This window comes from Armigeres subalbatus, chromosome 1 (assembly GCF_024139115.2).
Source record: "Armigeres subalbatus isolate Guangzhou_Male chromosome 1, GZ_Asu_2, whole genome shotgun sequence".
NCBI lineage: Eukaryota > Metazoa > Arthropoda > Insecta > Diptera > Culicidae > Armigeres > Armigeres subalbatus.
Window position 1 is genome coordinate 107065833 of NC_085139.1, and position 19161 is coordinate 107084993.

Below are 19161 nucleotides of genomic sequence, written 5' to 3' on the forward strand. Positions count from 1 at the left end.
TGCGCGCTCCTTTGACAATAAAAAAACGGTAGTTTGCATTAAAATTTTTCTTCCAATATCATATGATGCTAGAGAACAACAGTGGTGCTATTCTAGAAGAAATGACGACTGACAAAAGTGCCACCAAACCATCGTCGCCGCGAAGGTTTTTCGAGCGGCTGTATGGTCACTTGGAGAAAGTAGACCCGAATCCGCGTTGCGACGGATGTAGTGCCGCGACGGAAATGCAATCGATTGACCCCATTCGATCGCCGTCAGTGAGTTCGGATAGTACAAGTCGATCGTCACCTACGTTGGATATTGAAGAAACGGATGGTCTCGGGGCCCTCTACAGTGGGTCAGTGCAATTTGGTGGAGCGTACGAACAGCGGTCATATCCTGGATACACAACGACTCAGCCACTGGGTCAAGCGTCATTTGGACAAGGATTAGTTGCAGTGCAACCATTAACGCCTCTGGTTGGTGGCTATGGTGGAACCTTCAGACCTTTTTTCGCCCTTGGCCCGGATGGATCTAATATACCAGCGGGATTGTCAGCATTTTGTAAGTGTTTTCGCGCTTGTTTTCAGGATCGTAGAAAGCTTGTGAATAGTTTTATGGTGGCTGTGTACAAAAATCTACTCAATGCAATTGTGTAATAACGCGTAGCCACAAGAAAGATGTCACGCAAATAATTTCAAAACGATAATCCACTTTGGGGTGACGACTCAAATGTTCCTGCAATAAAAAAATGGGTTTGCAAATAAGTGATTTTCAGTAGGGAGGGTTAGTCCTTGAATTAATAAATAGCATAGCACGAATCTTTGCACAATTCGCAGATGGAGTTGCAGAGATAAAAATATTCACAGTTATTGTAGATTCTGCCACAAACTACAATTATGTGGACCCGATTTTCACCACACGTCCGGCCACGTCTTTACAAGTGTTTTTATTTTGTAATTGTCCTATCATCTGCTTAAGAAATCACTCGGAACCGGAACAGCTTCCACAAACGAAGGAGGTAAAAAATGGGCAATACGTATAGGGTATCTGCTCCATTATTAATAACATGCTCCTATATCAAAAACAATCGCATAATAGGCAAGTTATGCTCAATTTGTGTCGTGTTTTATTGTTATCTGGCATCCTCGCTGCTGAAAAAATCACAAAAATGAGAAATAATAAAACAATTGAGGGGGTCAGAAGCAGAGGGGTGTACATTTTGGTCAAAATTGAGTTGACTGCAGCAAAAATGCTTCGGTCCTAGAGCTTTTCGGCAATATACTGATATAACTTTTACAATGCTTTTAATAAATGTAAAAAATCATAGAAAATTAGTAATTTTTCGAACGTTCATACAATTTGTATGGAACAAAAAATATTGAAAAACTTTGCACCCATTTTTCTCAAAACTAGGTTTTTGTCACTAACACCCATTTGACTCCCTCAATTTGCGCACCAATTCTTTTTTTTCTAATGGTATTCATTTGGCTACATGGTATAAATTCAAGGAGCAGTTCCCCTATGATGGAATATGTGTAGAGTAGAGTGGGGCAAGAGTACGCACTTAGTTTTCAATCGATCATGTGGCCCTTATGAAGCAAGCTTCTGCATATCAAATCAGTGTCGATGATTCATATACTCTTCCTTTATGTTACCCAGTGGAAAAAATATTGAAATTATTGAGATTCGTTTTAGTAGAACCATTATTGCAAGACAAGTGAAAAACGCACTCTTACCCCATCGGCATGGGGTAAAAATGCACATCGGGTGGGGTAAGAGTACGTATTTATCCAATCATGTGCTTTAAGTATATATTAACACAAATAAGAGTTAATAACATTTAATTGATGTTTAATGAGCATATACAAGGGAATGTTTAAAGATTACGTAACTCTTAAAGGGGGAGGGGGTCCTAAAAATGTGCACTTTCATACGAAAAAATATTGTTTTTTATATATACAAAAAACTACAGAGGTGAAAATATATATCAGGCTTCGCGTGGCGTATACAAAGGCATTTTCCTTAAAGAAAGTCCACCAATCACGTAACGTAAAATTTGGCTATTTAACCCCCCCCCCCCCCCCATTTTTAAACTATTTGTATGAATCCTCTAAAAATTATATGAATCGCCACACATCTCGCAACCCCTCCCAGCTGAACGTTGCGTAATTTATGAATGTTTCTTTTGATTAAATGAAATTATCATTTAGATGAAATTGTGTTTTCGTACTATGTTTAGGTGTACAACAAGTCCTAATACAATTTCATTATTTCGCTTCAGTGCTTTGTTCGCTAAGTCCTTTCTAACACCGAATTACTTCAACTTATCCTAAAAACTTGTGATAATTTCAAATTCTGTCCCTTTTTCTTAGTTGTGGATCTTTACGCTTTGGAAGAAGTCTTATTTCGGCCGGAGATACGGGTTTGACATCATAACTTGAAGATTCATATGCGTACTCTTGCCCCACCGGTTCCTGCGTACTTTTACCCCACAGTCCCAAAAAATATTCAAGTAATGGTTTTGACTTCTTAGAAAACCAACCAGATTGGTGTTCTGTACCATAAAGTACTCTATACAATATCGAAATGGTATAATGTTCACCTGATCGAACGTATATATGATAATGAAATACTAGTTGCGGAAATCCAATTATTTTTAGCAAAATGACCAAAAAGTTATCTTACTTCATATCACCCTTGTTGTTTATTCAAATCGTTTACAAATACACATCACAATAATTGGTCAGAATACCTCTCAAACTGATGAGGTGCTGCTAGTTTTTTTTATAACTTCAAAAAATCGAAAATGTACTCTTACGCCTCGCACATTCTTGCCCCACTCTACTCTAATAAGTGTTATTCATCAATTAAAAATTACACTGGTTTGATCTCACCGATTTCTGCTTCTGTGGCCCGCTCCATTTACAATATTTTCATCGAATTTCTGCTCCTGCGTTTTTCTTACGATCCTCTTGCAGACATCACTTCCTGGAGAAATCTAGACCAACATTTGAAAAGGGCGTAACAGCCAAAATTTATTTCTTCTGATTCTTCTTCCACATTTAAAGCTTTATATGTAGACGAAGAATCAGAAGGAATACATTTTGGCTGTTACACCCTTTTCAAATGTTGGTCTAGAAATGATTCTGTAGATGCCAGCATCTTCCAAACACCTTGATTTATTGAATCACGCTCCTCCGCTCCTCCTCTGACAAAGTTAACTAGCTTAAGCCTCTTTTAACTCGCCAGGGTTTACGCAATTGCCGATTATCAAACTTTATCTGATGGCAAACCACTGCACACCGAGGAAATCCGATTTCAAAGGTGCGAAAAATTGATAACTTTCTTCACGAGCAACTTACAGAAGAGATCAAGAAAGAGTTTATTCGAAAGAGAATTTTGCAAGGATTTCAGTAACTACATGGACGTGGAACGCTTCTGTATGTAGTTATTGAGCTCGTTTATTCACGAGTTTCCAAGAGTTTTTCTTTAAGACATTATTTTAAAATTGTGTTTATTTCTTCACCTTGGATTCACAGAAGGGCACTAAATATATTTTGCTGGTAAAATCTGGAAATTTAAGGTGTTTTGGGGTCAAATAAGCATCGAAGTTCATTTTATGTGAAATTTTTATATATTCTGTAAACTTAATAATATTTACAGATAATTGTTGATATTATTGTCCGAAAGTATTGAACACTTATGTATTGATAAATGTTTGCCGAACAACAATTAATGGGCTTATACGAAAGCGAATTTTCCAAGAAATTCAGTGAGTGATGTTTTATAGACATGGGACACTTCTGTTATTGAGCTCGTTTTGCCCCAATGTCCCATACATCAAAACTTTTCATATTTTTGGCACTTTTATCTTTCAAATATTACAGCAAACTGTTTTTCTCTTTATTGGGGATCCATACAAAGCACTATACATATTTTGTTGAAAAAAGTTGGAAATTTAAGGGATTTTGGGGTCAAATAATCAGCAAAGTGCATTTATGTGAATTTTTGTATGTAGGGTAAAACGACCTACTATGGAGGGGTTAAGCACCGTGTCAAAACAGAATTGATTGCAAAAATTCTTCAAAAATTACCTGTTGGTCGAATTCTTCATTGTAGTAGTTGAATAGGATGCTCGTTAACTACAGTTTTGTAAATATTACGTCAATTGTGCTGTACTTATGCTGTTTTGTTTTTATCACAATAAAAACAAACTACCGCAATAATAGGACGCAGTTGCCTATCGTTGCGATATTTTTGAAGGTCAGTCCTATTGTTGCGGTATTGCATGTAATTCTTATGGGGAGCGATACCGCAACAATAGGACCTTAGCACTACCGCAATAATAGGCTCAAAGGATTCAAATTTTTAACGAAAAATGTTGATTTTTCATCATTTTGAACGGAATTTTGTCAAACAAAAGCTGTTCTAGTCGTTAATCCGAAGAGTTTTAGCGTACCCACAATTGTTTTCAATGGTATTATATCCAGAATGGACTACTTTAACACTACCGCAACATTAGGGCATACCACAACGATAGGACGTTTTACCCTATTCTGTAATAATAATACCCAAGAAATCATTTACACTATATTACGTTAAATGACCATTGAGGTGATTTTAAAACTTATAAGCATTAAAGTTCATTCCGTGCCGATAGTTCGAACGAGCCAGACGTGTGTGCTGTGTCTCATCGCGGGTGTTGTTCGGTAGTGCGAGTCTATTGTGTGGTGCCTACCTACGGATCCAAGACGATCACTGTCGGCGAGCGAAGTAGCTGCTTCTGGCGATGCCAGTAAAGCAAGCTATTGTTTTTGCTGCTACCTACAGCAGCAGCACAGATAAGTGGCAGATTTTGTTTTATTGAACTCCCTTTTGGAGCGGGACTGATTGAAATCAATTGAATTAGTTTTTTTTTCTTATTATTTTTTTCTGGTTTGCTAATAGTTTTAAGTTAGTATAAGACAGAATTGGCCTTCCACCTCTCGGGGTGAGAATGGAAGCAGAGACTATGGGAGGTGGTGAGCCACCAAAAGAGGTTCGCACACGGTTTTACCAGGCATCCTCGCCTGGCCCTTGGGTTGTTTACTTTCGGCAGAAAGCGAAAAGCCTAGATTTTCTCGGCATCAAACGAGACTTGACGCGTCGTTTTACGCTTACGTTTTGAAGCTTGAATTCAATCAAATCAACAGAAACAAGCTACGCATCACCGCACCTACATACCAGGTGGCGAATGAAATTGCTGGCGACAGGGCATACAACATTGAATATTTAGTTTATGTCCCCTCGCGGGAGGTCAAAATAGAAGGTGTGATCAACGCAGCGAGCTTAACTTGCAAGGATGTGCTTGCAGGGAAAGGTCGCTTAAAGAATGCCCTGCAATCTACCGTGGATATCCTGGACTGCAAGGAATTGCATTCAGCAACCACAGTAGATGGTAAAAAGGTATATGCTAAGTCAGGCTCGCTTCGGGTGACGTTCGCCGGTTCGATGCTCCCAAAATATGTAGATATCGAGAATATGTTGTTTCCGGTGCGTTTGTTTGTACCAAGGGTATTTAATTGTACCAACTGCAAACAATTAGGTCACACTGCCGAGTTTTGTGACAACAAACCAGCCAGCAACAAAATGTGCTTATTGTGGTATGGATCCTGCCCATGGTTTGCACGAATGCCTGGTGTACAAAAGACGCACCCAAAAGTGAAGTGCTCGTTGGTACAGCGCTCCAAGCAGTCTTATGCGGAAATGGTTAAAGCGCAAGACACATCCGCCACTGCCACCGCAAAGACTGCTTTTTCAGCTGCCGTTCAAGTAAGTGACTATTATGATTCCATCTCCATTGATGAATCGGACTCTGACGCAGCCGACATGGATGATTCTTCGGAGGTACACGCGCCCGAAAAGAGGAAGCAACCGTCTTCCTGGATCGCGCCGAAAGAAAACAAAAGTCATCCATAAAGGCTTGGCAAAATCTGAAGGTAATGGGGATTATTTAAAATCCCGAAGCAACCTGTCTTCACTGCAGATCCCTGCTGCTCTAAGACATTCCCGCCATTGCCTAAAACCGATGTTCCTAAAAACATCCCGCTAGGATTATCAATGAAAAGGAAAATGCTACTCGCACTTCCGAAAAGAGAATCTCGTCCAAGCGAGGATTGATATCCTTTAAGGACCTCGTGGACCGCTTTTTGAATCTTTTCAATATTCCGGATTCATTGAGGCCAATCATTGACCTCTTTATTCCAACAGTAGAAAGTTATCTGAAGCAATTGACTGTTTCATGGCCCTTCTTGCAGATATTGTATCTTTCGATGGATAATACGGCCATACAAGATACAATCACTGTGCTGCAATGGAACTGTCATAGTCTAAAAAATAAATTGGACGTGTTCAAGTTTTTGATTCGCAATTCCGATTGTGATGCATTTGCTCTCTGTGAAACATGGCTTTCTTCTGAAGATGAAATCAACTTCCACGATTTTAACATTATTCGCCAAGATCGGGATGATCATTATGGTGGCGTTCTTTTGGGGATCAAAAATGCTACTCCTTCTACAGAATTCCCATTCCGACTGTTCCCGGCTTAGAAATCGTCGCATGCCAAGTAAATGTGAAGAATAAAGATTTTTGCATAGCTTCAGTGTACATTCCTCCAAATGCCTCTATTAATCGTCGACATTTTTGGAGCGCAGTCTCCTCCTATCATCTCCAGTATTGATATTGGGTGATATGAACGCACATGGTATTGGATGGGGCGAAACGTATGACGATTATAGAGCGCCTATTTTCTATGATTTGTGTGACGATTTCAATTTGAATATTTTGAACACTGGTGAAGTAACTCGAATAGAACCAAATGGTCAACAAAGCCGTATTGATCTGTCTTTATGTTCTAATTCACTATCGTTAGATTGCACGTGGAAGGTTAACCAAGATCCCCACGGTAGTGACCATATGCCGATAGCCACCACAATTGAAAGTGGCTATCAAGAATCTGAGCCAGTTAATGTTCCTTTCGATCTCACGAAGAACATTGACTGGCAAAAATTTGCATCGGCGGTAAAAATTGGTATTGAATCAACTGATATTCTTCCGCCACTGGATGAGTATCTATTCCTTACCGAATTGATTCATAAAAGCGCACTGGAAGCTAAGAAACGACGCGTTCCAAGTACATCTGTCATAAGAAGACCAGCCACTCCTGGATGGGATGATGAATGTACTAAGTTGTATTCTGAGAAATCTGATACCTTCAAGGCCTTCCGTACACACGGAAGGCCCGAGCTTTTTGAAGAGTATTTGAGGCTCGAAAGAAAGCTCAAAAATCTTCTCAAGGCAAAAAAAAACGTAGCTACTGGCGACGTTTTGTCGAGGGACTATCGCGAGAAACCTCAATGACAACACTTTGGAAAACGGCCCGTAACATGCGGAACCGCATTTCCACCAACGAGAGTGAAGAATACTCCAATCGATGGATATTCAATTTCGCAAAAAAGGTCTGTCCAGATTCCGTACCAGCAGAACCGCTATTTCGAGAATCAGTCACTGATCCCGGTTCTTTGGGTGGACCATTCTCAATGCTGGAACTTTCTATGTCTCTTCTTTCATCGAATAACTCTGCTCCGGGATGCGATAACATCAAATTCAATCTTCTTAAAAATCTCCCAGATATCGCAAAAAGACGGTTACTTGACCTGTACAACTGTTTCATGGAGTACAACATCGTATCACCAGAATGGCGACAGGTAAAAGTAATAGCTATTCAAAAGCCTGGGAAACCAGCGTCTGATTACAATTCCTACCGACCGATTGCCATGCTTTCATGCATGAGAAAATTATTGGTCCTTTCAATGATCCTTTCAAGAATCGACCATTGGGTTGAACAAAATGCATTACTCTCAAATACTCAGTTTGGATTTCGTAAAGGTAAAGGAACAAATGATTGTCTAGCGTTGCTCTCTTCAGATATACAGCTGGCCTTTGCGCACAAGGAGCAATTGGCTTCAGTATTCTTGGATATTAAGGGCGCTTTTGATTCAGTTTCCATAAAAGTGCTGTCAGACAATCTGCACAGTAATGGATTGCCCGTTATTTTGAATAATTTCTTGTACAATTTGTTGTCAGAAAAATAAATGAATTTTACACTCGGCACTCTGACAACTTCCAGAAATAGCTACATGGGTCTTCCCCAAGGTTCATGTTTAAGTCCCTTGCTTTATAATTTCTATGTTAAAGATATTGACAATTGTTTGGAAGGACAATGCACGCTCAGACAACTTGCAGATGATGCCGTGGTCTCTCTAAGAGGTCCAAGTGCAGCTGTCTTGCAAGGACCATTGCAAAGTACCTTAGATAATCTGACTGTTTGGACCAGACATTTAGGGATCGAGTTTTCACCGCAAAAAACTCAGTTGGTTGTGTTTACTAAGAAGCGGTACCCTGCTCAACTGAAACTAAAGCTGTTGAATGATGACATCAACCAATCTCTATCTTCTAATTACCTTGGGGTCGTGTTTGATTCTAAATGCACCTGGAGACTTCATATTGAGTATTTGATAGAGAAATGCCGGAAAAGGATCCATTTTCTACGTTCTATCTCCGGAACATGGTGGGGTGCTCACCCGGAAGACCTTATCAAACTCTATAGAACGACTATTCTCTCTGTTTTAGAGTACGGCTCCTTCTACTTCCTCTCAGCAGCTGATTGCCACCTTATCAAATTGGAACGAATTCAATATCGTTGTTTGCGTATTGCCCTTGGCTCTATGCATTCAACGCATAACATGAGCCTGGAGGTGCTTGCTGGAGTCACTCCTTTAAAGCACCGTTACTGGGAGCTCTCATTAAGAATACTAATCAAATGTGGAACAAGTAACACACTTGTCTTACACAACTTCGATAATATGCTTGAACTGGTTCATCGGTCAAGATTCTTAAGAGTTTATCTCAACTACATATCGTCAGATCTTTGTCTTCCATGTTATACTCCCCCTCAAGTTGACTTCACCAATGACAGTTTCTCAATTGAATACGATCTGTCCATGAAACATGCTTTTCAAGGATTACCAGATCACCTTCGAATTCTTTCTATTCCCTCCATTTTTTCTGAAAAATATGAACATGTCAATTGCAACAACAGATATTTCACTGATGGTTCTCGCATTAACGGATTTACTGGCTTCGGTGTTTTCAATGTAACTTCAACCACCTTCCGAAAACTTCAGGAACCGTGTTCGGTTTATGTTGCTGAGCTGGCAGCAATTAACTTCGCTTTGGGGATAATTTCCAATCAGCACGTAGACCATTATTTCATCTTCTCGGATAGTCTTAGTTCTATCGAGGCACTCCGGTCGATGAAACCTGTTAAGCACGCATCTTACTTTCTTACAAACATAAGAGAGCAGATGCGTGTTTTGGTCGAAAGATCATTCAAGATTACCATTGTTTGGGTCCCTTCTCACTGCTCAATCTACGGCAATGAGAAGGCAGACTCGCTGGCAAAGGTGGGCGCACAGGAAGGTGAGGTTTATGATAGACAATTCTCGAGCAACGAGTTTTTCCCATTAGTCCGTCAGAGTACTCTTCAAAGTTGGCAAAGAAATTGGACACACAACGAACTTGGACGGTGGCTATTTTCTATAGTTCCAAAAGTTTCTGGGCGAGCGTGGTTCAGAGGTGAGGACTTAAGTCGAGGCTTCATTCGCGTTATGTCAAGACTTATGTCTAATCACTATTCACTAAACGCACATCTGTACAGAATAAACCTTGTCGACAGCAACTTATGTAGGTGCGGAGCCGGTTATGATGACATCGATCACGTAGTTTGGTTCTGCTCGGAAAACGACGTCTCCAGAGAGCAATTATTGGATACCCTAGTGGACCGAGGTAAACAAACCTTCCAGGAGATAAGAGGTGTTTTGCGGATCGTGATGTGGTCTATATGCAAGCCATTTATAGTTTTCTTTGTTCCTCTGACATAAAAAGTCTAATACTTTTGTTTTTTCTTTTCTTCAAAGTTTTTTTGTGTTGTCTCTGTCGTTCTGTCCCGTAGAGCACCGTAGCTCTGGCCGTCCGGAAGATGCTCCCATTCGAACCATTCTTCGAGCACGACAATACACCTAATCGTCCTCGACGCCAAATGACTGGATGAGCTCCTGAAATTCCTTGATTATGATAATTCCCTGATTCCCGAATCCTAATATCCGTCCATCCTTAAACATTGTAAACCTAACCTCGAGTCACCACGAGTACGTTGGCTTATTTCCCTCTCTTACTAATTTAATAATAAGATTATGTTGATTGTACATATCTCAAAGAAACGTGGCTCCGTAAAGTGTTATACACGCCTGAGCCTACCAAATAAACGAAATTGGAAAAAAAAGCATTAAAGTAGCTCTACATACGTAGGGTGACCATATGATATCCTAAAGGAGGACATGTCCTCCTTTTTCATTAAAAATCAGATGTCCTCCTTTTGGGCTAAAATGTCCTCCTTTTTGAAAATTTTGAGATAACAGTTGCATGAATAACCATTTCTGAAGATATTCTAGTTTAACAAACAATAATTCAAAAGAGATCCATTCGCAAACAAAACGTTGCACACTTTAGCGTTTATGCTTCCAAATCTGAAACATTTTCATCCATGACTTAGTATGGTATTAAAGACGACTGGAAATAGTTTTCATGTAAGAATTACGGCTATCTCAGTCTTAAGACCCATTAAACGGTTAACGTTTTTTCGGCCATTGGATAAGGCCTATTTCAAGAAAAAACCTTTTGTGAATGTTTTTCACTCATACATAAATAATGCTGTCAAAACTTGCATTTGACAATAAAAAAATCAGCTCAAAATAGAGCTTTTTAATTTTTTGACATCGGTGCACTGTTAACCTTTTAATGGTTTTTAAGACCGAGATAGCCGCATTAATACAATTTTCTTTCATGTTTTGAAAAAAAAATGAAAATATCGAAAATGAAATGCGTGAGTTACAGTAATACAGAAATATAAGAGGAGTTGGAATACTGAGCAATGGATTAGGAAAAAGTGCAAATGCTTCTGATAAATTTCTTCGAGTAAACACCCATCGAACTGCCTTTTGAACGTACGATATGTTTCTTGAATATGAGAGGCAAAGAGCAGCCGCCATGCCATGCCTTGAATGGAAATATCTAAAATGAAATATCTAAAACTGATCTGATTGAGTTTCTTCAGTTGAGAACTTCGTGGTCAAGTAATTAACGATATCATTCTCAATAACATTCCTTAAATGTTCATCCTCAATGGCATTCCAAGAAAAAATAATCTCCTCTGGTCAACTAAGCATCTTGTGTTCGGTTCAACATCTTTTTCTTTACAATGTTATGAAAACTCATATGTGAATATGTACGTTATGTGGAAGATATTGATTTGGAAAATGTATTGGAGGTAACCACTTTGCCTTCGATGGGACTCGAACCCATGACCCTACAGTACGCTAGATTGGTGCTTCAACCAACTAAGCTACGAAGGACCTCCGTCGGTCCTTCGCAACCTAGCGGCTACTGAACGAGCTCGAGATTCCCAAATTGGACGCATAGTCAAATCACTCGCAATCCATTTCTCAAGCTAATACTTCCACATGTGTATTGTACACGTCCACATTAGAGGAGCGTGAGTATTTAGAATGTCTGGCGGCTATACACATTCTTCATCAGAAACGGTACTGATCAAGTGAGGTTGTGTAAGCTATTTGCCAGTCGGTCGTCAAGCTCAGACCCAACCGCATTGCGTAGGCAAGAGCACGCAACTCAAGTTCAGTTCAATCAATCTTTTTCTTCTTCTTATTGGCATTATATCCCTACACTGGAACAGAGCCGCCACGCAGCTTAGTGTTCATTAAGCACTTCCACAGTTATTAACCGCGAGGTTTCTAAGCCATGTTACCATTTTTGCATTCGTATATCATGAGGCTAACACGATGATACTTTTATGCCCAGGGAAGTCGAGACAATTTCCAATCCGAAAATTGCCTAGACCGGCACCGGGAATTGAACCCAGCCACCCTCAGCATGGTCTTGCTTTGAAGCCGCGCGTCTTACCACACGGCTAAGGAGGGCCCACACGGTTCTACATAACAGAACCTAATGTTCGGACAGTAATATATTCCAAAATTTCAGAATCATACACGAAGAATTTTTCTTGTTAAAATTCTGTGGAATACCGTCGAAATTGCCACCATAATAATATGCAACATTTGTTCATTGCTGATTTTAAAATTAGTTGAAGCTCAAATCTTCCCATTATAAAAATGGTGCTGGTAGTTTATAACTCGAAAGTGATTTATATATACTATATTGAAACTGTTTTATTTGGAGATAATAAGGGTAAAAATATAATAACAAAGTAGAAGAAGATGTCGTATTTGCCTCGACTCACAAATACTTCTTCTAATAGACTTTAATGTGCAAAATTATCTTAAATATAATATTCTTAATCATATTTAAAACCAAAAATCGATCGTCGTTTTTTATGTCCTCCTTTTTCAACCAAATGTCCTCCTTTTTCGCTACGATTTGGGTGAATTATCCTCCTTTGGAAAAATATCATATGGTCACCCTAGATAGGAGGAGATAGGAAATATTCTTTTCTCATGACGTTTCGCCCGAATTCCCCTACTACTGTATGTATATGCTAAAAATATTCATATTCTTAGCTTTCTTTAATCATTCTATGTCGTAATTTACCATTAATATGTCAAATTTTCTCTGGAATAAATGCATATTGGACATGTTTTTGTTTACTTGTTTTATTTTTTACCACCCCCCCCCCTCGTACCTTCCAAGAGCTATCGGACATAAAATAAATTTAATATTTATATCGGCCTTTTCTGATATGCTTATTTGCCATAGGCATCAAAATAGGAAATACCACCGGAGACGAGCCAGCCTAGGGCTGAAAGAAAAAATATTTTAGTTACTAGATAAAGATTGTCGCTTCGGTTCCCTTTGTTCTGCTATCTGAAACATGTGTGGTATCAAACTGTCAAATCGTATGTATTTTTCCTTCATTGACATTTAGATCCCCTATTCTCGCCAGCAAAAGATGTTCCGGACAACGACGACAGCGACAATCTTTATCTAGTAACTAAAATATCTTTTGCTGAAATAAAGATAATAAAAAAAGGAAATTCCAAAGGAGTTTTCGGAAATTCCTGAGGAATTTTCAGATGATATTTTCGAATGAACTCTTATAGTAATTTCCGAATGATTCCTCAAAGAACTTCGGAATGAATTTCTGAAGTGATTCCTGAAAAAAAAACTTAAAAGAATGTCCGTAGGCCTTTTAACTCAATTTCCAGAGGAATGTCCCAAGGAAAGAAAGAAAAAAAGTCTTGAAATTTGAAAGTATTCCTGGATGAAGTTATGAAGAGATTTTGTGGAATTCCAAGATTTTCTTCCTAGAGTTCTCTGAAGGGACTTCTTGAGAAATTGCTGGAAGAATTTCTTTAGGAAATTCCTGAAATTATTGCTGATGATTTTTTTTTTAATGTGCGAAGGAATTCCTAAACCAAGTTTTGCAGGAATTCCTAAAGCAATTACAAATCAACAGTGTTTTACTCCCTTCAAACATTTTCAGTGTACTTAAGAGATTTTTCTTCGATGAATTCAGTCATGTTTTCAGATTTTTTGTAATACGTCCATTTTTTTGAGAAAAACGGGTTTAAATTCACAACATTACGTATTCTCATGGAAATTTGGTTTCTCTGCTCTGCAAAGTTAAATTTTGGCTTCTCACTTTGAAAAAAAGTGTGAATATCGTAGAATAGGCCTTGCAGAATGCATATGATTCGTAGGATTTTATTTGGTTCGTACATTTGTTGTGAAAAATGGAATTTAATTTACAAAAGTACGTATTTTCTTGGAAACTTGGTTTCTTTGTTCGTTAAAGCTGAATTTTGGCATTTCACTTTGGGATTAAAATTTGCATTTCATAGAATGGGTTTTGCAGAATGGGTTATTGGATTTCATTTAGCATATTTGTGCATTCTTCAAAGCCCATCCTATGATATTTAAACTTTATTCACACAGGGAGATGCAGAGATTCAACTTTGCAGAGCAGAGAAACAAAATTTCTATGAAAATACGTACATTTGTGAATTTAATTCCGTTTTTCACAACAAATGAACGTGCCAAAAAAAAAATCCCATAAACCACATACATTCTACAAGGCCCATTCTTCAAAATTCAAACTTTATTCTCAAAGTGAGGAACTGAAATTCAGCTTTGCAGAGGAGAGAAACCAAATTTCTATGAAAATACGTACTTTTGTGAATTAAAATCCGTTTATCAAAAAACTAGACGTGTTACAGAAAATCTGAATATGTATCTGAATTCAGCGTAAAAAAATCTATTGAGTACATTGAAAATGGTTGAAGGGAGCGAAAAAAAGTTCAATTTTGTTGGATAGTGTTACCAAAAGAAATCAAGAAAAAAAAATTCAAATGAATTCTCCGGAATGAATTTCGGATGATTTACCTGGAACAATTTCCGTAGATATTTTCGAAGAATTGTCCGTATGAATATCGATCAAATTTCCAAAAGAATTTCTAAAATAATTTCTAAAGAAACTGCTTAAAGAATTCGTTGAGGAATTTTTTAAATAGTTTTCGAAGAAATTTAGGAATGAATTTCCAAAGAAATTCTGAAGACGCAAATATTCCTTAAAGATTTTTGTAAGGTTTTCATATAGGAATTTTTGAAAGAATTCTTTAGAGCATAGATTCCTAAAATTGGTGGGTCGCGACCCCCTTCCATAAGATTTACACAGGCCGGGAGGCCCACCACTTTGAGAAACTATGCTTTAAAGAAATCCTGAAGGAATTCTTAGAATCCCTTCTTTAAATTTTCGAAGGAATATCTTGATGCATTTCCAAAATAATTCCTGGATCCATTTTTTAACTAATTCTTCAAAAAACCCTTGAAGAAATTTCGGAGGATTTACGAATGGAATGAAATGGAATAACTAGAGGAATTTCTGAAAGTATTGCTAAAGAAATTTCTGAAGGAATTTCCGCAAGAGTTTCTGGAAGAATTCTTAAACAAAAATTTAAGAAAATTTTGGGAGAATTCCTTGAGTAGTTTCTGAAGGTATTTCTATATTCATTTGCGGAAGATTTTTGTAGAAGTCCCCTAAGGAATTTTGTAATGAATCACTGGAGGAATTTCCGATGGAATTCCTATAGGAATTTTTGATGTTATGCCTGCATGAAATTCTGGATGACCCACCAAATTAATTCATTAATCTCTTCGAGATTTCCAAATTTCCAAAGAATTGTTGAGAATATCTGAAGAAATATGACGATGGAACGACTGAAATCCCGATAGACATTTTCTTTAATAATTCCTTCAGATATTCTGAATTCTTTTCGAAAACCTACTCAACTTGTTCTTTAGAAATTCCTTCAAGAATTTATTTAGAAATTTCTCCAAATAGTTTGTTTGGACTTTCTTTCTTACCACTTTCTTACGCCCTATCTCCTACCTCATCTTTCTCCCACTTTGCTTACCCCTGTTTCTTCCTGTCGTTAGTCCAGACTGCTACAAAATGGCCACTGAACACTGTCGGCTGGCTTGTAGCACTGGGGGTAGCTACTTGGTTAATCAGACACCGGATTTTCACACAATGAGGATTTTCACGCAGTCTCCAGGTTGGTAGTTCCAGAAACTACCACGTCGTTAACGCCGACACCAATTTCAACGCTAAAACACGGGGGTCCTGGATGATTCCGAATAGGGTTTCTTACCCCATTCCCGGCCTAACATGCGTACGACTGCATTATTTAATTGATATTTATGACAGGAAGCAACTTTTCCTGAATTTTGTGGGCTGTATAATACTGCAATGGGGTTCACTTCTGCTTAAAAAATTGCTATTCGTGCTAAATATCGTTCAAAAAAGCTTTTATTTGATTTAAAATAACGAGGTGCAGCACTCATTTCAGTCATAGCGATTTGCCATTCCGGCACACGTAAAACCAGTTCCCGGCCTAAACAAAATTTTACTCGATCTCTCAACATTTTACTCTCATTCTCTCTCGGGACGGTAGAAAATGAGACGTAAACAAAAATATGCACGTTCCACGACAACAAGATGCCAGATGGTATTATTCATAATCATTTTTATTTGGTTGAGAAGATATATTTACTCATCCAAATTCCTTCCAAACACTTAAAAACAATATTCTTCTCACCTTTTGAAATCGAGAGAATTATAAATAACATGATAGTGTCAACGTATTAGCAGTTTTCCTGTTAACGATGAAGGATCATTTTCATACTTCTGGCCTTTTGGCAGCACGGGGCGGCTAGAAGTTCTTGGGCCGAGGTGATTTTTTGTTCGGTTTGAGAATAAATTTTCAAATGTATTCTTATATGTTTAAATAAGTTCTAGTGAAACAAACTAATAGGAAGAATTGAAGTGCGTGTGTTTAGAATTATGGTGTGGCGATTAACAACTTAAAGCAATGGTTAAATCGGGTCCATAGGCCCAAGTAGTGATTTACCCTATTTACTTCTTGTTTCACGCTCTAATATCGCTAATATTGCTTTAAAATAGTTTAAGTAATTTCCTTTATCGGAACTGGTAGTCGCATTCACGTCCTTCTTAAACAAAAGTAGCGAACTAATGGTTCTTGCGACGGCTGTTATGTCGCTCAACTCGATAACCAGGAATTTATTTTATTGTCTTTATCAAGGAGACTTTAAGCCCTAGGCTGGCTCGTGTCCGAACCAGGAACTCATTAACCCATCCAGCTAATGTCCCATGGTTTCCTCGACTTTACCACCCACAATGACTGACTATTAATAACCTTTTTTATGGCGTCGGGTAGTGAGTAGCGGAACTATCGTGATGTGGTTGCGTTCTGCGCAGTGGGTGTTGGGTGGTTTCCAGTATACATATTTAAACAGTTTCTTGTTATTTTTATACAACACTCTGAATTACGATACACAAAAGCACGAAAACCTCAAAGGTCTTAGACAGATCAACACACCACTAGTTACAATTTCTTTTTCCACAAATTCTTTCGAGAAATTTCTAACATTCCACCAGTAGTTCCCATAACAATTTCCGTAGAATTTTCCAAAAGGTTTTCTAAATAGATTCCTAAAATAATTCGTAAAGAAGTTTCCAAATGAATTTACGAAATTTTCCTCTTATTTCTTCTTTGAATTTTCGAATGATGAATTTCCAAAGAAATTTCTGTATTTATCTCCAGAGTCATTTCCGGAGTTTTTTTTACGAAATACTTAGAGGAAATTTCCAAAGAATTCTGTCCAGGAATGTCCAAAGAAATTCATGCAGAAATTTAAAACTTATAATTTGGAAATTCCGTTGGAAAATTAACCTATGATTTTGTTTAGAAGTTCCTTTTTTCTTCTGAAATACCTATGGAAAATCCTTTGATAATTCTTCTAGGAATCCTTAAGGAAATTGTTTTAAGAATACATTCGGAAACTTCATTAGGAACATCTTTGGGAAGTCCATTTTTTCGGATATTCTCTTCTAAACATTTCTTTAGGATTTACTTTCGAAATTTCCGGAAAAAAATGTTTCAGCAAAGTTTTCGGAATAATTCCTGCAGGAATTTTGAATTCTTTTGCTAAAAGGAAAAGGAAGTTTCGAAGGAGTCTCTTAAAGAATGTTTAAAATGGAATCCCTGGCGTAATTTACTCTGTTATTCTTGGAGGGCATTCCAACATTTTCTGAAGGATTTTCAGCAAAAAATGTCGAAAAAATTTCTGGAGAAATTTCGGAATGAATACCAGAAGGAATTTCCAAAGGAAACCTGGAACATTTTCCATAGGAATTTCTGGAAAAAAAACTGCATGAGAAATTCCCGATGGAATTCTTACAGGAATTCACGAAAGAATTTCATTAAGATTATCCGGAAACAATGTCTATTAAAATTTCCAAGGAAATACCTAGATTTCTCAAAAAAATCTTTCGAAAAACATTTGATGTTTACTATTTGTATGGTACGGAATCTCTTGAAGAACGCTTTGATTTTAGTGAGGCCAAGATACAATAATTATTATTATGTGGTTGAATATTCATACTCACCAAAATAAAAAGGGAAAATAGTTCATAACCTACATATATTTCTTCAAACAAATTGACAAATTGCAAAATATATGTATCAATTTTACGAGGAATACTTATACTGATTACTTCGACAGCCTCAATTAGCATGCAATCCCTACTCCTAACATCGTAAATGAAGTCAACCACAGTAGCGCAAACCACAATTGCGGAAAATTCGTTTACCAAAATGAAGACGAGGTCCCTAATTCCAGGTTTACTCAAACTAGAAAGTGCAATCCGATACGACCTGCGAGTTAAATCCCTCTTTTGCAACGTCGTCGTAATGCAACCGAGATTCGTCGGATCGAACCGCGGGGTGGGGAGGAGCTTCGATGTCTTGCAAGGCTATGTCCGGAACTTAAGCACGGAAAGGCTTCATTGACCGGAGCGATATCAATATCCTGTCACCACAACTTTAAAGGGATACAGTTGACACTTCGAAGCGGCGGGGTCATTTGCGTTTCAATAGTGCAATGGCAAAACATTATTGAGACATACAATTTACGGAACTTGTGCGACTTTGATGCAAAAGAACGACAGAATGGAAGTTGGTTCGTGTTCCTTTCCTAGCGACAATTTTACTTCTTGAGGCGATCGTTCGTTGTAAGAGCATGGAACGTGGCTGCGCAGCGTGGATGAACTTTTTTTGGGTAAATTGATACTGTTCCCTTACACTATTGGATTGATATTGATATTTGTGTGTTATATGATTATTTTTGAAATAAATTGGCATCGTTTTGATATTATTTCAAAACAAAACGATTTTTCATGAACGGAAAATTTTAACATAACATACTTCTAACACAGTCTTTCGTATCGATACATTTGAGATCCACATCAGACAGAATCACAAATCAATCACATTCTGATTGATAGGCGGCGGTGGCGCTTCTCCAGCATTATTGATCGACAACTCGTCAGGATCTGTTGTAGTGCAGACGTCGACTCTGACAACTATTTAGTGATAGTGTCGGTTTGTAGCAACATGTCTAACCGCTAGGCTTAGGAAGCACTGTCTGCAATTCATCCTAATGGAACTAGAATCGGAACAACTACAT

The 19161-nt window shown here is 38.0% G+C and overlaps 1 protein-coding gene across 1 annotated transcript in view; it reads left to right on the forward strand.

Moving 5' to 3' along the window:
* The window catches only part of LOC134206401 (homeobox protein rough-like), a 28511-nt gene continuing 9350 nt past the window's right edge, over positions 1-19161 (forward strand). The window contains exon 1 of the mRNA XM_062682117.1: positions 1-543. Coding sequence (XP_062538101.1) covers positions 63-543 — 481 coding nt within the window. The 5' untranslated portion in view covers positions 1-62. The remainder of the gene's footprint in view (positions 544-19161) is intronic.